The 23,879-nt window shown below is 37.9% G+C and overlaps 1 protein-coding gene across 2 annotated transcripts in view; it reads left to right on the forward strand.

The window, feature by feature from the left end:
• Positions 1 to 23,879, forward strand: part of ERBB4 (erb-b2 receptor tyrosine kinase 4) — a 1,213,162-nt gene that overhangs the window by 973,957 nt on the left and 215,326 nt on the right. For both annotated transcript variants that reach the window (XM_065930645.1, XM_065930646.1), the window contains exons 17-19: positions 2,892 to 3,024; positions 7,691 to 7,813; positions 11,497 to 11,595. In XM_065930645.1, coding sequence (XP_065786717.1) covers positions 2,892 to 3,024; positions 7,691 to 7,813; positions 11,497 to 11,595 — 355 coding nt within the window. The remainder of the gene's footprint in view (positions 1 to 2,891; positions 3,025 to 7,690; positions 7,814 to 11,496; positions 11,596 to 23,879) is intronic.

Here is a 23,879-nt window from a genome sequence, read left to right on the forward strand (position 1 = left end):
TCAAAGAAAAGACATATTGGAGAATATTAGAAGAATGTTTGATAGTAAAAATAAAAAAAAAATAAGAATGCTAGAATCATATAGTTCAGAAACAACTACCATTTAGTGTCTTACTGTACATTTTTCCAGATCTTTTTTTTGCACACATATATGTATATGTGTATAAGAACTTTTTTCTGATTTAGTGCCTACTGTGTTTTAACTCAGTCTTTTTGATTTCTGGTCTACATCTTTGCACACCAGTATATTCTATTTCATCTACTATCAAATCCATATTCTAATTTTTCAAGTTATCGAAAAAATTTCTGCATAGCTGGCTTGTCAAAACTAGAGTCCAGGCCAGGGTTACATTTCACGTCAATTTTTTAATGAACATTAAATCTCCTTAATCAAAATCAGTACCTTTTATCATGAAATTCACTTATTAAAAATACAAACAAGTTTTCTTATAGAACATTGTTGCTTTTCAACTTGATTGCTTCCTTGTGGTTAATTTTTTTTTTTTTCTTTTTCAAGAGTAACTTCTGCTGAACTAAGAAGAATTAGGCTTCTTTAAACATCCAACAAGAATTTATGTATGAATTTTAGGTGCAGAAACTCTAGTTCTTTGCTTCTTTGGGTTGTTTGTAACACTCCCATTCCTGCAAAGTGGTAAAAGAAGAAAACAACTAGAGGAATACCAATCAACCAAGGAACTGCTGAAGGAAAATAACAAAAGTAAAAGCCAACTAGAAAATCATAGAAATTACTGTCTATTGAGTTTTTGAATGTTTTATTTTCATTGCTAGGACTAAGTAGAAATGATATGATAACTGATATTCATTTGAATCAGATGAAAAAAAATAGAGTCAGGAATCTTGTTCTGTTGGAAATGATCACTCTTAAAATGAAAGACAAACAAAAAAATAGAGAATTTTATTTTAATTTACAGTGACATTGGCAAATGCTTTCATAAATACATGCCATTTATTCTTTTGCAAAATGGATATGTAGAGGAAGATTAGAGTTTAGCTCAAATCTACAGCTAACAAAATGCTGGGGACTATTCTTAATCATGCATAAATCCTTTACAATAAAACACTGGGCTAAGGAAACAAAAATGTAACTCTTTTTATAGTAGTGACTTTTCAGAGATGTATTAGGCACTTGAGCTGAAAAAATATGCCTTGAGTTGAAGACTTAAAATGTTTTCTGAAATGCATATTTAACAGGAATACCAAAAATGTGATCTTACACATACCAAAAGGCATTACAATGATGAGTTTGTTTCCATGCTGTAGTGTAATTTTCTCATCATAGATTTTTATGTTTTTAGAAAATTCCATTTAGGAAAATCTGGTTGAATTATAGCAACATTTCAATGTGCTGAAGGACTTTCAACTGCCAGGCAACAACCTTTAGGATGAACCACTTTTTAAGGTTTTTTTTGCTGTTTTATATGACAATAATATAACAGTTATAATGTTTAAAAGACATGACTTCATTTATAGAAGAAGTTAGACAGATTTTTTTTTTTCCCAATAGCTCTTTAAAATTTAAATATTTTACTTTGGATCATTTGCTTTCATCATTTCAGATCTTTGAGTAAAACTTTATCTTACAGGAACAAGTAATTTTTTTCCCTAAAAGTGTAGCTGTATAAAGTAGGTTCTTCTGCAAATAGTAATATAAAACATAAAACACTATGCCATAGAAAACATGAGTATTCAGGGAAGTCTTCTTTAGTTTTGATATCTATCATGACTTCATAGTCAAGATGTGTTTTACTCTAAACTGTTTCATATGGCATATGAAATTAATGTATTTCAAGACTGACCACAGGAAGCTCATAGATACTAATCTATTCTATGACAAGAAGATCATAAACATTACTTTTCAAGTAAGCAAAAAATTTAATCTTAGAAAATAAAAAGTCATCAGTTTCAAAAGCATGCCTTAGTAAGCAATATATTAGAGAAATATTTTAAGAATAAATATCTCTGGTCAATGTCTTCCTATTTTAATGTTATTTATGTATTTTTACTTAATACGTAATGTATAGACTTCTTTCATGGATATGTGATGCTTAGCCATGCTTTTGATAATAATGCTTACTCCAGTCATCATAACTCTGAAAACCTGTCTGACCCAATTCTTCATCTTTCTCCTGCCCCTTTTCCCAACAGAATTGCCCTTGACAGAGTTTGAATGCACTTTGTCAATGTGTCTCTCTGTTGGTATCTTTGTGTGCCAGAGGCATGGGGTTCATATGTCCTCAAACCACTCATTCTTGGTTTAGAACAGTGGTTCTCAATTGGCAGTGATTTTGGCACACATTTGGCAATGTCTGGAGACAACGTCATGACTGGGGAGAGGGTGAGTGTTGCTGGCTTCTAGTGGATAGAGGGTGAGGATGATGCTAAACATCCTAAGATGCGTAAGACCGTCCCCAGAATGAACAAGTATCCAGCCCCGAATGTCAATAGTGCCACTGTTGAGAAAGCCTGCTTTAGAGAAAATGTTGAAAATAATAGCATACATCACAACAATACTATCTAAATGCATTTTTCTTCTTCATAGATAAAAGTAAAATTAAAACAATTTAAAGTGATCCTGTATCAAAAATTTGGCATATGTTCTTCATTTTGTTATCAAATTTTACATGTTTCATCAAATGGCATGTTGTGGCTGCTCATCTCCAAAGATTAGTTGTCTGTGCATGGTTTACTATTAAAAAACAAAGCAAAAAAAAAAAAAAAGTGCAGTTTTTACCATGAGAAAAGGTAATGCATTTTTGTTTGTGTTTCTTCTAACTGATTAGACTTGTGATAGGTGGATAAACAACCATCCTTTCCTCTTTTCCTGTCTTTTCTCTCTTACTTTATTATTCTCTTTTCCATTCTGGTTGGCAGGACTCCTCTAATTGCAGCTGGAGTCATTGGTGGGCTCTTCATCCTGGTCATTGTGGGCCTAACATTTGCAGTTTATGCTCGAAGGAAGAGCATCAAAAAGAAAAGAGCCTTAAGAAGATTCCTGGAAACAGAGGTGAGATGTTCATTTCTTCTGTTCATGTGTTTAGGGACTTTCATTAGAGTTAGAAGGTTTTTATGATACTCAGTTTTTTATCCAAGTGAAAATTCCATTTGGTTTTCTGCTGAGGATTTATATTTTTATAGTATGCTTTGGTAGCTCAGAGTGTAAAGAATCTGCCTGCAATGCAGGAGACCTGGGTTCAGTCCCTAGGTCTGGAAGATCTCCTGGAGAAGGGAATGGCAACTCATTCCAGTATTCTTGCCTGGAGAATTCCATGGACAGATGATGGGGTTGCGAAGAGTCAGACACAACTGAGCGACTAATATTTTCTACTTTCTTTATACAGACTTAATGAAAAATCAGAGTGTATAATCAATGTAGTCAAGGCAGGCTCGTGACTTGAAGAGGGCAAATAGCAAGAGTCAAGAAAATTATCATATTGGGAAAAGATAGATCTGTTTCTTTGGGGGCCAGGGGTCCATTAATAAACTCTAGGATATCAAAGTAGGAGATTCAGAAAATATCTGAGTAAGAGGATATCTTCATAACAGAACTAGAAAAATGTTAGCAAGAGATAGGAATATTTTGGCTAAAATAAAGCCAGATCGGCAAGCAATTTATGCTTTAATTAAGGGTCATTCAGTGGGTAGCCACCTATCTCATTATAGCAGCAGTGAAAAGACGAGCTTCAGGATAAAGCTTAGACCTTCCCACACTATACATTTAATATTGTGCATGTTAGTTATTGTGAATATGTAAATTACCCATAAAATATTATAATTTCTTTTACATTGCCACGCTGAGTTTTCTGGCAAGGAAAATGATCATTTTCAGCATACAGGCTATCAGAGGAAAGCAATTGCAGAAGAATGTGTGTTACCATAGATTTCTCAACTCAAATCCTACCTTTGTCTCCCGATACACGTACCCATGCCTGTCTGAACAATTAAGAACAAATCTGTACTGAGACAGCCTTCTCTGCTATTGCTTTCTGTCAGTGTGACAGTCTGACTTCCTCTTAACACTGACAGGAATAGCAATATTCTTTCATTCATAAGTTTCTCACACTGATAATGAATTAAATTTTAGCTCTTTCCCCCTAGAAGTTGAATCTAGATAGAAGAAATATGTGACAGTTTCAGAAAGCTACTATACAGCTACATGTAAGGAAATACTTTCTAATGATGGAAGTTATCTGAGATTAGAATGGGCTGTCTTATCAATAGACTCGTTCAAGCATTAAGTAGTCAGTTATAGCACAGAGTGGACATAGTAACAATTTCTACTTAAGCTGGATAATGCAGAAGACCCAACTTGACCACTTTCAGCTTTGTACATGTGAACATGAATAAAAGTTTGGCAGGCAGAATTCTCTCATATGGCCAGTTTGGAGCAGTCACTGAGAGAATCTTGAAAAGTGAAATAAATAAACTAGAGTTGAACAAGAATGGAAAGTTTGGTATAGCAGTGGATATTTAGGTGCTTAAATAAATAGAAGACAAATTCTGTCTCTTAACCTTGTGTAGGCTCATTGCTATGAAAAGAGTTGTTTGTCTTGTTTTGTTAATACAGTGCTTTCTAAGAATGCCCATCAAAATGGCATTTCATTACTAAATAAATGCACACTAATTGGTTTTGTAAGTATATTCTATTTTTTTCAATAGCAAGTTATCACTTAGGGCTAAATTAGATTATTGTTGAATTACCATATTTCTCTCAGTAAAAGTAAATAACTATGATTTTCTACCATCTAAACAGAAGAGGAATTCTTAAGAGGATCAACTTAAATTCTCAATTTCTGAAGCAAGAAATCTTGCCTCAGAGATGAAAGTAGTTAAAACCTGATGTACAGTTGGAAGGTTTTTAAAATTGATATACTTTCCCCAAATCATTTTCCTCCACAGTGTCTATTTTTCTGTTGCATACATAAAAGTAAGAAATATTTTTTAACACACATTTATTGAGATGCAGATAAGCTTAATGCTTTTATAGATACTGTAATTTAAAAATATATTAATGAAAGACAGTCCTATCCCTTGAAGTGACAGATTTGTTGCCTATATTATGGCAGATAACGTTCCAAAATTTTTCATCTATGCTATATACCATTTTATCCTTTAACAATCTTCGAAGGTAATTATTGCTGCACCAACTTTACAGATGTGAAATGAAGGGCCAGGAAGGGTAAATTGCATTCTAAGCTTTTGATTGGCAGCAATGGTATAAAAACGCACAGATTTAAACTCTTTTTATCATACTGCATCACAAAATAAAACTATGCTTCTTTTAATGATATAATGCTCAAATTCCTGGGGAAAAATGTGTTTGTTAAAAAAAAAAATTGAATGATAATTAAGAAAATAGTAGAGGACTAAATGTCTCAGGTAGAATTGTGAAATTTTCAAAATATGAAATTATTGCATAGTATAGGTCTATATATGCTGTGTGGTAAGTCACTTCAGTTGTGTCAGACTCTGCGACCCTATCGATTGTAGCTTGCCAGACTTCTCTGTCCATGGGATTCTCTAGGCAAGAACACTGGAATGGGTTGCCATGCCTTCCTCCAGGGGATCTTCCCAACCCAAGGAATCAAACCCACATCTCTTACATCTTCTGTAATGGCATACAGGTTCTTTACCACTAGCGCAACCTGGGCAGCCCATGTCTATATATAGAGTTCACACACACACACACACACACACACACATATATGTCAAGTGTATCTAACCCAAAGTGCAAAAAAATCCAGTTCCAAAATTTATGTACGATTTTTGTATGACTTTTGTGTGTGATTTAAAAAATAATTCTAAAAGTTTCTTATTGTACACATAGTATATATATAAAAATCCACCAAACAAATTCTGCATAGCAGGATTCAAATGAAGAGGATCCTCCGCAGGAGATTTTGTTTTCAGGTCTAATAAAGACTTGTGTGTTTCTTTCTGAGATTTATGTGACTCGAATGCAGTTATATGCATTATTACAAGTTAAATTTGAAAATGAAATAGAAGTATATTGTCAAACTGTTAAAAAAAAAAAGCCTAATTTTATTGATTTTTTTGGTCATTTTTCCCAAATTCTTGCTAACTATTCCTAACCATTACTTATATTCATGATCCTGTTCAGCTAATTAAGTAGACTGTGATGTTCACAGGAGCATTATAATAATAACCAAGTTGGAGGACCACACTGCAGTTAGCCTGGTAAACAGACATTTTGAAATAGTGTGGTGGTTTTCAAGACAATGTGAGTAGGAGTAGCCCTTAATTATTTCCTTATGCTGAGAAAGAACAAGCTATTTGTCTGTACTTAAAGTTTAGTTCCTTTATTAACTTTAAAAAAAAAGAAAAAAGAAGAAGCTCTTAATTGTCTCACTTGCTTTTTCCCTCAAGCATAGATAAATTTCTAAAATTTTAACATTCAGTATAGACTATTTGGTATCTGGAGTCTCTTTTGTCTACATTTTTGTTATTGTTGTTCTTCACGTAAGAAATTGGCACACATTTACATACATTTCTCCTGCTTATCCATTCTCTCTGGCAATGGCATCTGAACTATGACATCTGAAATTATCAGCCTAATTTTACCACTTTTGGCCATAACCAGCCCACTTCAGGATCTGGCATCGCCCACCCTAATCTCACCTTTCAGACCTGTCCCTCTGTGTATTGGTCTCTTCCATGCCTTCCTCCTTCTTCCTGAGGCTGTGTCTAAACTGTTCTTCTTGGTGACAGTGTCCTCCCCCGTATCCATCCACGTTTATTATCTCAAGACTAGTTTTAAAGTGTACCTCCTTTTAGGAAGCCAAAAAGGCAAACCTCATTCCCCCTTTGTTATTTTATCCCTCTTCATTCCATAGCATTCATTTATGATCTAGAATCAATTCATAGAATTTTAGAATTTTTAACCTGGAGGGTATTCTAGGGCCTTGCTGCTTAAAATGTGTTCAAGGACCAACATCATAAAGAGATATCTTCTGGAGTTCTATAAAAATGAAGATTTCAGACCCCAATCCAGACCTACTGAGCCAAAATCTGCATTTTAGCAAAACCCTCCAGAAATTTACATGTACATGAAAAATTTAGAAACACTGTGTTTGTGTATTGACATTGTGCTAGCTTGTTTTTTCTTTTTTTATGTATCTGCCCTGACTTCCTTGGTAAAAATAGTAGATGCTAAAAAAAAGGTAGTTTTTTAAATTTTTTAAAAAAATATTTAAATTTTGTATTAAATTTCCTGAAATGAAAAAAAAAAAAAAAAGAAAACTTTGATAGAGTACAGTTGCATAAGTAAAATCTCTGAACCTTAGCTGAAGTTGTCCAAAAAGATGGAAATGAAGTAGAGTTAAAAGCCCCTTCGACTGAGCTACTGAACTGAACTGAACTGAACTGACTATTGGTCTCTAGATTTCTATAAAAAATGGGGGAAAAAACATGCCTTAGACTAGTAGACCTCAAGGTACATACTTGTTACTTGTGTTCACCCAGGAGAAGAACATGAAAAGAGGAAGACTAGGGTTAGAGGAATGCTGAGTGATACATTTTATATACATATTGTTTGTCATGTAAAACCGGTTTGTGTGTGTTTTTTATGTTTGAGAAAGCAAACCAGACAGAAAGAGAGAGCGCTGATTATTGGATTGAAAGTTGTATAACCTGTGTTTTTTTTTTTTTTGTAGCTGGTAGAACCCTTAACTCCCAGTGGCACAGCACCCAATCAAGCTCAACTTCGTATTTTGAAAGAAACTGAGCTCAAAAGAGTCAAAGTACTTGGCTCAGGTGCTTTTGGAACTGTTTATAAAGTAAGTAAAAAAATAACACATACCGTCAGTTAGTTTCAGTTTTGCTTCATGCTTGTTTTAAATAATAGCCAGAGTTATTGTTCTAGCCAACCTAATTTCCTTTTTAATATTCTGCGAGAAGAATCTTTATAGTATTAAGAAGTTGCTGCACAAATGAATTCATTAATTTTTATTGACCAAGCTGGGTCTGAGACAGTCGTGAAGAAGCAGGAAACACTGATGCAAAGCCAAAATGTACTTCTTTCTCTCAGTGTCTTCTGAGCTCCTTTTGGTATCATCTGCCTTTGGCAAATTTGTCCTTATTTCAGAATACCCAGATCCAACCCATTTACCTTTGCCCCTCCACAGGGAGATATCCTAGACAGATATCTTCTTTCTTTGCTCTTCTCTTCTTCTATTCTTTGATCCTGTCAACTACAAATTGGCACTCGCCATGGATACTTGATATTTACCTCTACAAGCATTAAATCATGTGCTGCTGATTTTCAGCATCCCCTGAAAGGAGTTTAGGGTGGAGAACAGAAATGAGGCACTCTGTGCTCTGGCAGAACAGGTCTTCGGGTAGGTATTTTCAGGAGCCAATTTTATGAACCCAATTCTTATATCTCCTCATATGTAGAAAAGTACTAAAATGCTTCAGAGTGATGACTGTTACTCATGACTAGCAAAAGGCTTCATGAGACTAGCAGAAATCTTCTGGAAAGATATGTGCTCAATTTCATGTACTCTCTCTCCACCAAAATCACATAAATACTGACCTTTCCCCCTCTTTGGAGCCATTTGTTAGAGTTATTTGAGGTGCTGTATCCTGGACCTCAGTCCTCATTTTGCCCCAAGTAAAACTTAGTTGCACCTCTCACATTGTGCATTTTTTTTAATCAACAATGCAAAGACCTATCCATAGGACCCTATTAGCCCATCTCTTCAGAACACACAGAAATACACTGATATGTTAGTAAAACTAGTTTCTAAAGCACTTTTTTGCCCACTATAACATTTATGGTGTAACAGATAATTTCCAGTTTTAATGTCTTCACCATTATATGCAAACTAAAAAAGTGACTTTGTAAAGTTCAGGTTAGATAGAAGGAGAAGGTAACATCATGGGTTTTAAATAAGAGAGATATTTCTGGAAAGGGAGAGTTCAAATGAAGGCATTTGCATGTTTACTTATTTAACTTAATTACAAAACCAATTCAAAGGCCAAGCCCAAGGTTAATTGTGGTTAAATTTATTTTTAATTGTAAATATCAAGAATAAGAAGCTCTGTTGGGATAATACTAAATCCTTTTTGTAATGTCCATTACTTCAATTACCAAAATTTGCTTTGACAAATTTCTTAAAGCAATATGCAAGCTTACATTTTTATGAATAAATCAGCTAAAATAGGTTAGATCTTAAGAATTTTGCATCTCAAAATGTTGTTTTTTATATTTAAAGCAGAATTATTTAATGGAAGTTATTAATAATTAGAATATAAACCTTAATTTTGTCTCCTGAGTTTATAAAAAATAATCTCATCTCTTTAAAATAAAACTTTAATTCTATGCTCAAATGCAGATGTTTCTAAATCTTTTGTTCTGCATATTTTGTTCAGTTAAATTCAAAATTATTAGCTGACTTGGTACTTTCTGGTCTTCAAAATCTTTGTATTTTCAGAGATACAAACTATCTTATCTGTTTCTATAATTATATCACGTTAGAAAAACATGAGCTTCCATTTTAAAAGTAACTCAATCTTGAAATGTACCTGGCATATAATCACCCTTATGTTTTTAAAGATGATATGATCTGGAAATTGAATTTTATTGTAAATCATGAATGCTGTATAGCTCAAGACCAAATGTCTAGTCACCTCAGCAGGGAAAAATATTAATCATTTAGATATTTAATAATAAGACCTTATTAATAATTTTTTATTAGCAACACTTGTCCAAGAGTGGTGTACATTTATTGAAATTACTTCTATTAAAAACATTTTGAAAGTTCCATAAGTATGTTTAAATTTTATGCCTACAGTGTGTATGGTTGACCATAAGTTTTAATTAAAATTATTAGTTCTTATGAAATCATGCTATCTTAAACTATAAAGAATTATTCTTGACCACAGAAATGCAAATTTGCCTAGCCAATTACCAGTTAATTTTTCCACCTGCTTGGAGTAATGCTGTGCTTAAACATAAAATATTTGAACCAATATCATAGGTATCAACATAGTTGAATTTTGATCCCATGGGGCCTAGAAAATAATCACTATACTTATTTTGAAAGCAGTGAAAATTAATTTACAGTGAATTTATTTTTTTATTTTGAAAGTGTACTTTAGAGATATTTTCATATTGATTACTTATCTTTATAAGGTACTTTATGTATCTTTATAAGGTACTCAGTTTACTTAATTGAGTAATGGTAAACCTGTTCTCCACTTTAGTACCTTCAACAAGAAAACAGGCCTTGGGCTTTTCCCCCTGCGTTTCTCCATTAATAAATTTTTTTTTAATTTGTACCATAGGAAGCTTGGCTTATTATTTTGCATTTGACAGATGGATTTCCCTATTTACTATTAAATTTACTTCTAAAGGTTTAAGTCTTTTTCTTTCTTTATTATTTTGACTTTTTAATTCCTATGTTTATATCTTCTCTTATATGTTACCGCTTTGGGTAACATATGTTTTAGCATAGAAGTACCATGTGAAAAACTTCCAAAAATCTTTATAATTACAAACAAATGAATAGTATTAAGAAAATCAGGAAGTGGAGCTGTTCTCTTCCTTTTATTTTGATGTTAAAATTGTCCTTAGAAGGTATTTTTGATGTCAAGGTTAATAAATTAGAATTTGAGATATTTTTTACATGTGGACTCATATCTGCTTCTGTGTGCCTTTGGGAGGGTACACTTAGAAATTGTTCTTGTATATTTCATGCATTCCTGTATTATCAGGACCATTGTCCTCAGTTAAATGGTTGAATTGTTTACCCAGAAATGCTATTATTTAACGTAACATTAAACTTTAATCAAACTCTACCTATTTTATAGTTTCCCACAATACATAGATCTTGTTCATATTATAATTATATTTCTATAGGAAGAGAAAACTTGCAATGACTAATGTAAATATTTTATATTATTTTAGAAATAATAAAAATCCTTGGTACATACATAGTCTTAAATAATATAGACAAATTAATATGTGTTCAATACTCCTTAGTACTTGCCTTTTAAAACTAATTCTTAAAAAGTCACCTTAGAACATTAATTCTTAAATCAATCTGAATTTTGATACATGAGAATGTGCTTTTTTATCTTATTGTATTTTTAGTTGCAGAATAATTAGATAATATTAAAGCTGAGAAAAACCACTAACATTACATAGCCCAGTCTTCTAAATTACAAATGAGACAAATTGAAGTCATCATTATCATAATGATATCATCCAAGTCAAATATTATTATTATATATACTTAAATGATTTTTTATTTCTTTCTTTTTTTCCACTATTTAAAGCCTTTTTTATGTATACAAATGAATTTTATAGTGGTGTAAACACCTTGAAAGCAGAATACATATATGATTCATTTTCTGGTAATGAAAGCACATGACTGGTTAAATCAAATTTTGTGTCTGATCTAAATGTTGTATCTGTGTTAATATAGATTTAATGTGACATTTTTTCCCCACAAAGGGTATTTGGGTCCCTGAAGGAGAAACAGTGAAGATTCCTGTGGCTATTAAGATTCTTAATGAAACAACTGGACCCAAAGCCAATGTGGAATTTATGGATGTAAGTACAGATACTAGGCAATCACATTTTTATCCATTATTGACTACTTTTAAAATTAAAAAAAAAGACTCCAACATCAGAGTGTCTTCTATTGTAATGGCATAATCTTATAATTAAAGGCTTGAGCAAGGGTCAAAAAACTTTTGCTTAAAAGACCAGAGAATAAATATTACAGCTTTTTCCTGCAATATGATCTTTGTGGCAACTGCTCTGCTCTCTCTGTTTGGTAGATTATCAGCCATAGACAATTTAAAAAAAAAAAAAAAAAAAAGAGTGCAGGAATGAGTATGACTGTGTTCCAGTAAGTCTATTTACATGAGCAAGCTGAAGGCCAGGTTTGGCCTGCAGACCAAATCCTGCCCTCAAGGGCCATATGTTTAAGCACTATACCAAACTGCATTTGAGAGTAGTGATGATGATTTGAAAAATTAACCAGACTGTTTTATTTTATTGTTGTTATGATCTATTTAGTTGAAAACATCAATCAAGATTAGTTTCGATAGTTGCCATTAAATTTAAATTAGGAACCTAGTAACTCAGATAATTGATCATTGAAACTTAGATTTTTTAAATTCAAACTCTGAAGACAAGACTTCATAGGTAAAATGCTCCAACTATACAATAGCTCTCTGGTAGCTCAGCTGGTAAAGAATCTGTTTGCAATGTGGGAGATCCTGGTTCCATTCCTGGGTCAGAAAGATGTGCTGGAGGAGGGATAGTCTATCCACTCGAGTACTCTTAGGCTTCCGTGGTGGCTCTGACAGTAAAAAATCTGCCTGTAATGCAAGAGGCCTAGGTTCGATTCCTGGGTTGGGAAGATTCCCTGGAGAAGGGAACAGCTTACCCACTCTAGTATTCTTTCCAGGAGAATCCCCATGGACAGAGGAGCCTGGCAGGCCCCAGTCCATGGGGCCCCAAAGAGTCAGACATGACTGAGTGACTTTCACTTTTTTCATAGAATAGTTAAGAGAGTTCTGAAGAATAAGTGTACTTTATAAGGCCAATCAAAACTTTGATTTCCCCTAGCAAAAATTATAGATTGAGCTGTTCAGCAAATTTCAGAAGGTACGACAGCTGAGACTTGATATGTAGCATGCTGTTATTTTTTTTACATTCAACACAAGGTATCTTGCCAGGGGTACTATCAAAGACCCATATGTATTCTTTCTCTAACTTTTAGCATAATGCCTTCAGTAATATGAATGATTTTGATTTTCAAATGACCTTTATATGAAAGTATAGGCACTCTGATTTTTAAAAAGATGAATTGCTGTGCATTTCTACCCTTTTCTCTTGTAAGCTTTTTTGTAAGTTTTATCGGAGCTCACTTTGTGGTGCTGGATAATTTATTTGGGTATAATGCTATAACCATCTTATGTAGGTCTACTTTAATAACTCATTGGTTTTTGTATAATAGGGCTGATAATTTTCGTGAAACCAACCAGTTGCTCTGATTGATTGATGCTGATGCTGAAAGCTCAAAGTGTTATTGTCACTCAGTCCTTAAGTTGTGTCTGACTCTTTTATGATTCCATGGACTATAGCCCACCAGGCTTCTCTATCCATGGGGTTTCCCAGGTAAGATGACTGGAGTGCATTGTCATTGCCTTCTCCAGGAGATATTCCAAACTCAGGGATTGAACCTGAGTCTCATGTATTGGCAGGAGGGCTCTTTTCCACTAGGACCACCTGACAAAGCCCCTGCTTGCCTGTACCAGTGCAAAATCGAATCTCCAACACAGAGTTTGGGTGAAGCAGAAAAGAATAGCTTATTGCTTTGCAAGGCAGAGGGGAACAAAGCAGGCTTTCACTCTTGAAATTGGTTGTCCCAACCCTGGAGGGTTTAGTGAGGAGTTTTATAGCAGTGGTTAAAGGGTGGAGTTGCTGATAAAATTAGGGTGTATGCTAGGCCTGCATTCCTTTAATATGGCCTCAGTTGCTCTCTTGAAAGTGTTGAGTTCCTTTTATCTGGAATGAAGAATACTGCTCTTCCATTTGTTGGAGGTTTTAGTTCTTTTTTGAACTGTGGTGTTGGAGAAGACTGTTGAGAGTCCCTTGGACTGCAAAGAGATCAAACCAGTCCATCCTAAAGGAAATCAGTCCTGAATATTCATTGGAAGGTCTGATGCTGAAGTTGAAGCTCCAGTACTTTGTTCAACTGACTCATTGGAAAAGTCCCTGATGTTGGGAAAGATTGAATGCAGGAGGAGAAGGGGACAACAGAGGATGAGATGGTTGGATGGCATCACCGACTGGATGGACGTGAGTTTGAACAAGCTCTGGGAGTTGGTGATGGGCAGGGAAGCTTTGTGTGCTGCAATTCCATGGGGTTGCAAAGAATCAGACAGGACTGAGTGACTGAACTTAATTCTGTAAAGAGCTCAAAGATATTGTTATGTGTATCTCTTGAGAGGAAACAGGGCCCTGCCCCAAGGCTACACTATTTTTTCTGGGCTGTTCTTCCCTTGTCTCTGCATCCTCTCCCTTCTCTGATTAGCAACTGTTTGAGCCTCTCTTTTAGAACTCAGGCAAGGTTGTGGAGGCCGAGCAGAAACCAGGCCCAGGAGCCCCACAGGGTCCTGCTTAGTTTCAGCACTGTGTCTTACCGATTGCTAAATATTTTAAAAATTATCTTTGTTGCATATCTACCAACACCTAACAGACGTTGAATCCAGTAACTAAATATTCTTCCTTCTGCACTGTAAAAATTCTGACACTCTCTGTAGTTGATTCATATATTAATATCTAAAACTGAAGACTTTTTTAGTGTTGTCACAATCAATTTGATCTTGATCATAAGTATAAATTTGTGAAGGAAACTTTCTTAGTAAAAATGACAATGTGTAGACACAGTGTAGGTTAATATGTAAAACTGGTATAGAAAGATCTTACTCAGTCTAGACTGCAGCCAAAGCTGAAATTCACAAGAATGCTAATAATCTCTGCTGGAGACTTGGACAGCCATTTTTGTCATATTTCCATGGAAACAGTCTGGCAAAAAGGGGTTAAGAGGCTACAGAATAATCACCTAGGAAAGAAGCTCTGAAAACCTCATCATGATTTTGAATGATTATTTGAAAGCTCCTAACCCCATCCATTTTTTCTTTTCCCTCATCTGAAGTCTATTCCCATGGAAACAGAAGTAGGGATGGCAGCTTGAAGTCATAGATTTCTGCTGAAATTTAGATGAGGCTCTGATTGAGCCATGAAAGGAATCATTTTCCTAGATAGTTGATGGATCTGGTGACCAACAGACTCTAAATAGTCTGATCATATTAAAAGTGAAAAAAAAAGAAATGAAGGAAAATATTTTGACTGCACTTTTCCTACCTGCTGAATAGTTGCTAGAAGATTAACAGATTGATGGACTGCTATTGGCAGAGTTTCAATAGATAGCAAGCATTTTCTCAACTTCTTTCAAATCACTAGCAGAGCTTCACAATGATTAAAACACAGATGAATTGGCACAATTAATGGTGAATTAAGCATTTTAAGTAGACTGGTATAACTTTAATTCAAACACATAGCTACTCTTTGTACCTAAGTTTTTAGCTCATCAGTTATGTGCATAGAATGTTGTAAGTGCTTAAATAACATATCAATAAAAAGGTCTTTGTTAGCAAAATTGTTTGTAATTTGGACCTAAGAATTGAGCTGAAATTGCAAATATTCCCACACTTATTAAATTAAAAGTCATTTTTGGCATTTGTCTTAGTTTGAGTTGTTCCAGAAGCAGAAGCTGACCCCGAGACAAGGATTTGAGTGAAAGTAGTCTATTTTGGAGGTGAGGGACTCATCAGTAAGGAGAAATGGAAATGTGAAAGGGGAATCAGTAAAACCAACTGCCATCATGAGTGATTGGAGTTTCTTTCCATTAGAGAGATTCTGGCAGCTCGTGTAGCACATACATCTCAGAGTTACTATCCCTAAAGTTCAGGGGAGGTGATGGAAAGACTCCAGCAGTCAGTCTTTGACTGAGGGATACTGGAAGAGAAACACGTTTATTCTCCTGCATGCCCTACCTGCTGAGTGTGGCAAAACAAGCTTCAATAGCAGGAGAAAGTCACTGGGCAAAGAAAGGCAGGAGAAAGTCAACTAAAATACAGCACTATGGAAGAACATTCCAAGGGTAACTTTCCAAACAAGAGTAAATGTGTCCATGCTACACGTCTCTTTTGAAAACTGGTTCTGAAGATATGTATTTGTATATATGTGTGAGTATGTGCACGTGTGCCTGTGCTTTATATCATTTTATAGGAGGAAAATAAAGTTTGATGAAAGAAGCTGTATACATTTATGAATATGATGTGTCGGGGGAGTTTGTAATTTCCTCAGTTCTTTCTCACCACAGCAAAAATTTGAAGCGAAGGATGAACCAGTGTTACATCTCAGTTTTATTAGGAAAAATGAAGGATAGTACACCCTTGAGGAGTGAGGACAGACTGACCCAGAAATCAAGAGAAGAGAAGAGAGGCCTCAATTCTTCCAGTCTTCTCCTTTTTATACATGTGTCTCCTCATCCTTGAGCCTGCCCTATATAAATTGGGCTAGCCAAGAGGGCTGTTTGTTTCACCTGAGGTCCTTGGACCTTCCTTTGTTCTATTTTCGTGGGCTTTTCCCTTCTTTGTCTTTTAGCCTCTGCCATTCTGGACTTTTATATATTATAAAAGTCCTATTATAACTACCTCACCTTCTCCCCTTAAGAGATAGGAGGCCCAGTTCTTTGGGAATAAGGAGGTCAAGGTTTCTCTGGCTACTTCCTGCTGAACTGGGATGGTAAATTGGGCTAGCCAAGAGGGCTGTTTGTTTCACCTGAGGTCCTTGGACCTTCCTTTGTTCTATTTTCATGGGCTTTTCCCTTCTTTGTCTTTTAGCCTCTGCCATTCTGGACTTTTATATATTATAAAAGTCCTATTATAACTACCTCACCTTCTCCCCTTAAGAGATAGGAGGCCCAGTTCTTTGGGAATAAGGAGGTCAAAGTTTCTCTGGCTACTTCCTGCTGAACTGGGATGGTGGAGGGCATTGGGCCTCCCCTTCTTGCTAGTCTCAAGCCTCAGATTCCTTATAGTGGTGTCCATCTAAGGGTGAGTGATATTTTCCCTGGTTGGCTATAGTTTTATATATTCCTTGTTGAACTGGTGCTGCATGTTGTAGTTTGTTGACCTGGGTAGAGACAAAACTGGTTAGACAGTTGATAATACATGGAGCAACCATAAGCAGCATCAATATGGTGATAACAAGGATTAGTAGGCGCATTAGCCTACACCAAATTTCCCCTCACAAGAAGGATCCCCCAAAGAGACTGCAGCTACCCCATGAACTCTCCAGCTTATTCTTTGAAATCCTATAGGGTCTGAATGTTTTTCTTGAGGACTCTGAGTCTTTCTTTAACTTAGTTGGAGGTATTTACCCAGAAACAACACATCTCACTCAAGATGGCTCAAGTTCCTCCTTTTTCAGGGATCAGGAGATCTATCTCCTGTCTATTTTGGAGTACAACCCCTGCTAAGCTGTGTTGACTCTTTAGAGCTGAGAAATCTTATCCCCAGAAACTTAATTTTGGATGTATTCATTCTAATGGCACTCATTTGTAGTTCTGAATAGGTATTTGAGCTCTCCCAGGGGCTCAGAGGTGTATGGAGTGTCCTCTTCTGTTTTCTTCCATGGCTTGACTTGTGAGTAGTGAATCCAGAAGTTGTGTCCTAGTATCTTGACTGCTGTGGAAGTAGAAAGTATTAAAGGGTAGGGGCCCTTCCATGTGGGCTGGAGTTAAACCTTTGGAGACCCATCTTTCCAGACTAATTAGGACTTGGGTTTCTGGAAGATATAGTGGTGACTCTTTAGAATCTTTTGGTCCTGGTTTACACCCCACAAGCATACATCTTGTTGGAATTGCCCAATGGCCATGGTATAAGACCAGAGAGTCTGAGCCTCTGGATCTAGGAAGAGGTCATTGACATAAACAAAAAGTCTCCCATATAGCATCTCATAAGGACTAAGACCAGTCTGTTCCTTAGGGGCAATATGAGTGCAGAGGAGAGCTATTGGTAAAAACTCCTTCCATCCCAGGGAGGTCTCCTGGGTTATCTTTTTTATTGCTGATTTTAAGAATTGGTTTGCTTTTTCTACTTTTCCTGAAGACTGAGGCCTCCAGGCATGATGGAGGTAATAAATAATGCTTTAAAGACCCCTTGGGTGACCTTAGAAGCAAATGATGTCCCATTGTCATTTTGTAATGACCTGGGTAGGCCAAATCTTGCAATGATTTCATGGAGCAGTTCTTTTACCACCTCCTCAGCCTTCTCACTCCATGTGGGAAAGCCTTGAATCCATCCTGTGAATGTATCTATAATGACTAATAGGTATTTATACCCTTGAGAAACTGGCATCTGGGTGAAGTCCATCTGCTAGTTTCTCCTGCATAGGAGGAGTTTTTCCATGTCGTTGGACGGGCTGGGCAGCTGGGGTCTTCAAGCTCCTTGCCAGGTGTTTAATTGGCAAATGGGACAAGAGGAGACCACTTGCCTTATAGTCGTTTGGAAGCCTGTTCCTCTGAAGGACCTTTCTAGTAATCTTTGGAGGGCCTTTATCCCTAGATGAGTGGTGGCATGTAAGGAGTTAACCAACTTCCATTGGAGGTTCCCAGGGAGCAAAAGGAGTCCCTCCTTTTGGAACCATCCCATATGATCTTGAAAGCCATCCCTCTTAGTTTTAAGAGTCTCACCTTCAAGATGTGAAGGAGTTTCTGGCATATTAGTCTGTGGAACTAAGGTTCCTGTTAGGTCATTATTCTGTAATGCTGCTCTCTTAGCTGCCTGATCGGCCACTTGGTTTCCTCGTCCCACTTCTGTGCTCCCTTTTTGGTGTCCTTTACAGTGGGAGACTGAAACCTCAGCAGGCAGATGAACTGCCTCCAAGAGCCTAAGGATTTGATCACCGTATTTGAATGGGGAACCTGAATTGCATGGTGTTGGGCATTTTTCTCATCTGGAGAGCAGATTAGTAGGTCATCTACATATTGTAATATTTTCCTCTTAGGTCCCAGGTCCATATCTAAGAGATCCTGGCTAAGAGCCTGCCCAAATAGGTGGAGGCTATCTCTGAACCCCTGAGGTAATACTGTCCAAGTCATCTGTTGGTGTTTTTCTCCTGAAGCCTCCCATTCGAAGACAAAAAGTTGTTGGGATTCTTTAGCCTATGGTATGCAAAATAATCCATCTTTGAGATCCAAGACTGTAAACCACTTAGCACTGTGTGGGACTTCTCCCAAGATTACATAGAGATTGGATACTGTGGGCTGGAGAAGGGCTACAGTTTCATTTATGATCTGGAGATCTTGAACCATTCACCAGGCCCCATCCTTTTTCTTTATAGGGAGGATTGGGGTGTTACATGGTAAGTTGGTGGGGACCATTAGCCCACAAGCAAGGAATTTATTTATTAGAGGCTGTAGTCCTTCCTGAGCTCCTTTTCTGAGGGCATATTGTTTCCGGTTTGGAAACCCAGTGGGATCTTGGAGGATAATGATGACCTGTTCAGCTTGGTGGGCTCATCCAGGAGTCCCCTGGGCCCACACGTGGGGGCTAATTTTGTCCTCCCATAGCTTTTGGTCCCTCCCTATTGGACAGGGTGTAGTGGGTTCCTAAGTAGTAACCAGAAGCTGTAGGACTCTAGAGGCTGAAAAAGCTTCCCATCAAATGGGTAGTCCCCAGTTTAGTGAGTGTATCTCTTCCCAAAAAGGAAGTAGGACAGTCAGGGACCACCAGAAACTGATGGGAAAATATTTTTTTATCCCAGCAACTAAGAAGTGCTTGGGTGAACCTTTTAGTAATTGTTTTTCCTGTAGCACCCTGAATGGTACAGGTTTGGAAGGAGAAGGCTCTGGAATAGGAGGTCAGGACGAGGTAGGTAGCCCCTGTGTCAACCAAGAAATTCTCAGATCTACCTGCCACATCCAATTGCACCCTTGGCTCCAGCCCTGTGATGGTTATCTGTGACAGGCAGGCTGGCTGGAGTGGGCCGCTTCAGTCCTGTTGAAGCATCCTGAGGGAATGCTCTGCACTTGACCTCAAGGCTCATGGGTCCCGAGGGCAGAGACTCAATGTCCCAATTGATGACATTTGTAGCAAGCCATTTTAGGAGACTTGTCAGGGTTTGGGCACTCTTTGACCAAATGCCCCGACTGTCTACAGATTAAGCATTTGCCCTGTGCCTTTTCCTTCAAATACTCAGGGTTTGCATAAGGCTTCCCTGGAGGGTGACCAGCATCTGGGCATGCCTTATCTCTTTCCTTCTCTCCCTTTCCTGGGCCTTGGCCTCCCTCTCCTGTTCTCTGTTATAAAAGGTATTGGTGGCTGTCTGGACCGTCTCATCTAAAGAGGAAGCAGGGTCCTGCTGCTGGAGCTGTAACTTTATCTTGATGTCTGATGCACATTGGGGCAGGAATTTGTCCTTTAAAATCACCTGTCCCTCGTAAGAGTCTAAGTCCACATTGGTAAACTTTTGGAGGTCCTCTTTTAAACTTTCCAGAAAGGCAACAGGGTTCTCATTGGGCTCCTGGGTTATTGCTGAGATCGGGCATAGTCCCATGACTAATAGGCTTCCTTCTATTTCCATGGGTGGACTTCCTTAGGGGTGAGTCTTTCTGAAGCTTATCCTACCCAGTACTGTTGCAACCTGAGAGCCAGGTGTCCCTGGGTCAGGGTGCAGATCCCCAGGCAAGCTGAGGTGTGACAGCCTCCTGGAGATTGAATTCCCAGGCAGGTCAAGGCATGTTGGCCTCCCAAGAATTGGGTCCCTGGGCAGGTTTAGGTATGTCGACCTCCTGGGACCCCTGGGCTGGCCAATCCCTAAGCAGGTTGAGGCGTGACATCCTTCCGAGGACCAGATCCCTAGACAGGTCGAGGCAGGTTGACTTCCTGGGACCCCTGGACTGGAGTTGGGTGTCCCCAAAGTCTCCAGTGTGATCAGTGCTGGGTAGGATTAAGGGGTTGTAATCTTAACTTATTGCTGGTTGGTCCACCACAGATGGGAATAGATACCATGATGTAAAGCAATCCCAGCCTGTGCCCTGAGACTGGGAACCTGGTGAATCAGCCCTAAGCCTTATCCTCCTACTGCTCTGAGGGAATGTAAGTCATTGATTTCCTCCCCTAGTCCTCCACAAGAGCAGTTTAGGGTGTACCCAATGGTAAACATTTCATTGTCATAGATCTAATTTAGGTAATAGCAGAAGTAATGACAAAGGAGTGGGTTATCTGGTCCTGTTAGGGGCATTAAGAGTATTTTAATAGTAAGTGGGGTGGAGCAATGTTGCCTACAAGGGGCATGATCCTAGTTGTAGGAGTTAGTAAGTGGCTTAAGAACAAATTAAGAGACCAGATGTTCCATTAAAGTGGAGTGGAGATTTGATCCACTGGTATGTTTGTAACTTTAGAAGGGTGGTAAGGGTTTGGGCCAAATGGCCTGTAGGGCTAACTCCCAAAGTGGCAGATATTATCCCTGGAAGCCCAACTGCCCTTGAGGGGATGCCAAGAGATAATGTCTAGCAGGCATTGTGTGCCTATCGCCTGCCTTAGTGGGTTCACTGAGAGATGCTGTGTTGCACATGTTGTAGGGAACACAGAAGATGAAGGCCTGACTCTCTAGAGGGATTGGATATTATACAGTATTTCCCTCCTAAGAGACAGCTAATTTCTAGTTGTCCCTCCAGAAGATTGTAGAGGCAACGTTGTGGGCCCGGACAGGGCTCAGGAAAAGAGCATAAACCCGGAGGGAAAGGGGCAGGGCACAACTTTTAAAAGAATGACATAACCCGAGTGCATAACAGAAACCAATTAAAATCAAATGGGTCCAAGATGACAAGTCAAATCCAACTAAACCCATTGATCCTCAATCTGCAAACTAAATGGCACAGCCAGAGGTGCCAGGACAGTTCCAAGGCACTGTCAAAATGAGGAAAACTGTCAAAACAATTGGGGAATCCAATTGTTGGAATGATTCTCCCACTCATTAGCATATGAAATCACCCAGTTGGCGGGGTGGGGGGCGGGGACTACCTACACCACATTCCATGGCCGCTGCACTCTCCTCTGTGATGGCCCACACCCTGTGGAGTATGCTTCTCTCTGAATCTGAACAAATGCACCTCTTACCTGTCACTGTGTCTCTCACTGAATTTTTGGAATGAGACATGCAAGGTCCAGAGAAGCCAGGCACCATGGGTTTTGGCTGGGCTCAAGTCCTGGAAGAGAAGAGCTGAAGAATGGACAGGAGGTAAAAGCAGTGGGGAAAACGTGCTGAGGAATCCTCTTCATAACCTGCCAGAAAATCTGCTAACTACCTGACCCATGCACACAGTTTTCATTGGTCTGATCCTTGGTATAAAGAAGATTAAGGACAGATGAACCCCCCACCCGCTTGGGCAACAGCTCCTGGGGCCCAGCAGTTGGTGGAGCCTTTGGGTCCCTCAGCTGCACCCACTGCCGCTTGCCTGTTCGTGGAGGGTTCGAGGAAACAAGAGATTGTAAAGGAATTAAGATTTTTTAGCCATATATCCTTCCAGCTGTAGGGTCGGGGACTTCCTACCCTAACTGGAAGCCTTCTGGAATCTGAGACTGAGCCACGGAGCTTTCTTCTGAGTTTATTTTTTCGCTGTTCCCATTTCCAGCACCCTGGGCTTCTTGTCACTTCCCCCGCGCTGGGTTTTCTTTGCATTCCACTTCCACCACTGGAGCTTTCACCGAGTTGGGCTTCTGCTGTACTTGGCCTCCCAGACTCCTTTTTCCTATTCTACCTACCTAACACTAAGCATTAGACCTTTTTGTTGGGCTTCTCTGATGGCTCAGTGGTCTAAAGAATCAGTGGGAGACACGGCTTAGATCCCTGGGTGGGGAAGATTCCTTGGAGAAGGGAATAGAAACCCACTCTAGTATTCTTGCTTGAAAAATTCCAAGGACAGAGGACCCTGGCAGTGGGCTACAGTCCGTGGGGCTGTAGAGAGTCAGACACCACTTAGTAACTAAACAACCACAACAACAAGACTTTTGTGCTGCCCTCCTTCCCCACTACTTTACACTTAGGGTAGAATATTCTAGATTCAATAATTACCGCTACTAGGTTTATCAGATATAGCTGTGCCTTACTTGTTACAACAAATGACACACATGTGGCAACTTAACACTCAAAATTCATTGCAACTGCTGCTTCCGTTGGTATCCAAGGGCAAAGGAAAGGCCTTTTATATTTCCTTAGAATTTTTACCATAGGCAAAAATAAGTAAGGAGCAATTTGTATTCTATTAAATAATACACTGAAAGCAAGAGAAAGATTTGGTCACAAGGCTGTTAGTCAGCTCACCTGAGTATGTCTAATGGATTCATAATGATGATAATAACACACTTCTAGTGAATGGCCAGTGCATTCTTCATTCCCATAAAAGAAGATCATATTGAACATTAAGAAAATGACTCTAAAGGTCCACCTTCTTAAGAAGAATGCCTCTATTAATACACTCTCCTAGTTCTTGTTTTAAACAGCACCAGTTCATTGGGAAAGCACAGATATTTTTTGTTTTGTTTGTCTCTCTCTTTTAAAAAAAAATACATTAAGTGATGCATAATATATCCTTTTAAAATGATGCTAATGAGCAGGATCCCTGGAATTGAAGACCATGGTCTGGTCAAATCAGACAGACTCTTGAGTTTATCTGAGCTTCCACCACTCTGTTCTTCTTTTTGTTTGTCTCCCCTGATATTTAAACCCACTATCATTTGACATTATTTTATTTGTCTAGGAAGTACATATGCTTTTAAATGTTTTACTTAATTCATTTATTTTCTTAGAAAAAACTAATCTTTGGATAAAAGAAATGCTGTAATTATCCTAAGTTCCAGTGATTGGGTTCAGGATAGGGTTCACTGGAATCTTCCTGGCTTCAGTTTCAGCTTCCCTACCAAATCACCCATATAATTCATGAAAAGGTACTGCTATGAGATATCTTTCAAAAGAGCCAACTTATTGTGTAAATGGTTATTTTCCTTTTGAAAGGAAAATAGCTAGTTTTCTTCTCCATATACAATCGGAGCATTTATTTATTTTATACATCAGTCATTTTATTATTTTCTCAAGATGTGTCTGTAAGAATTGTGTTTCTGTGTTATTCTCCTTTGTATCATCTTTATGATACTCAGTGTTAGTGGGAGTTTTTGTTCAATCACTAAGTTCTGTCCAACCCTTTCGGACCCCATGGACTGCAGCCTGCCAGGCTTTCCTGTCCTTCA

This window comes from Muntiacus reevesi, chromosome 3 (genome assembly GCF_963930625.1).
Source record: "Muntiacus reevesi chromosome 3, mMunRee1.1, whole genome shotgun sequence".
In the NCBI taxonomy this organism is placed as follows: Eukaryota; Metazoa; Chordata; class Mammalia; order Artiodactyla; family Cervidae; genus Muntiacus; species Muntiacus reevesi.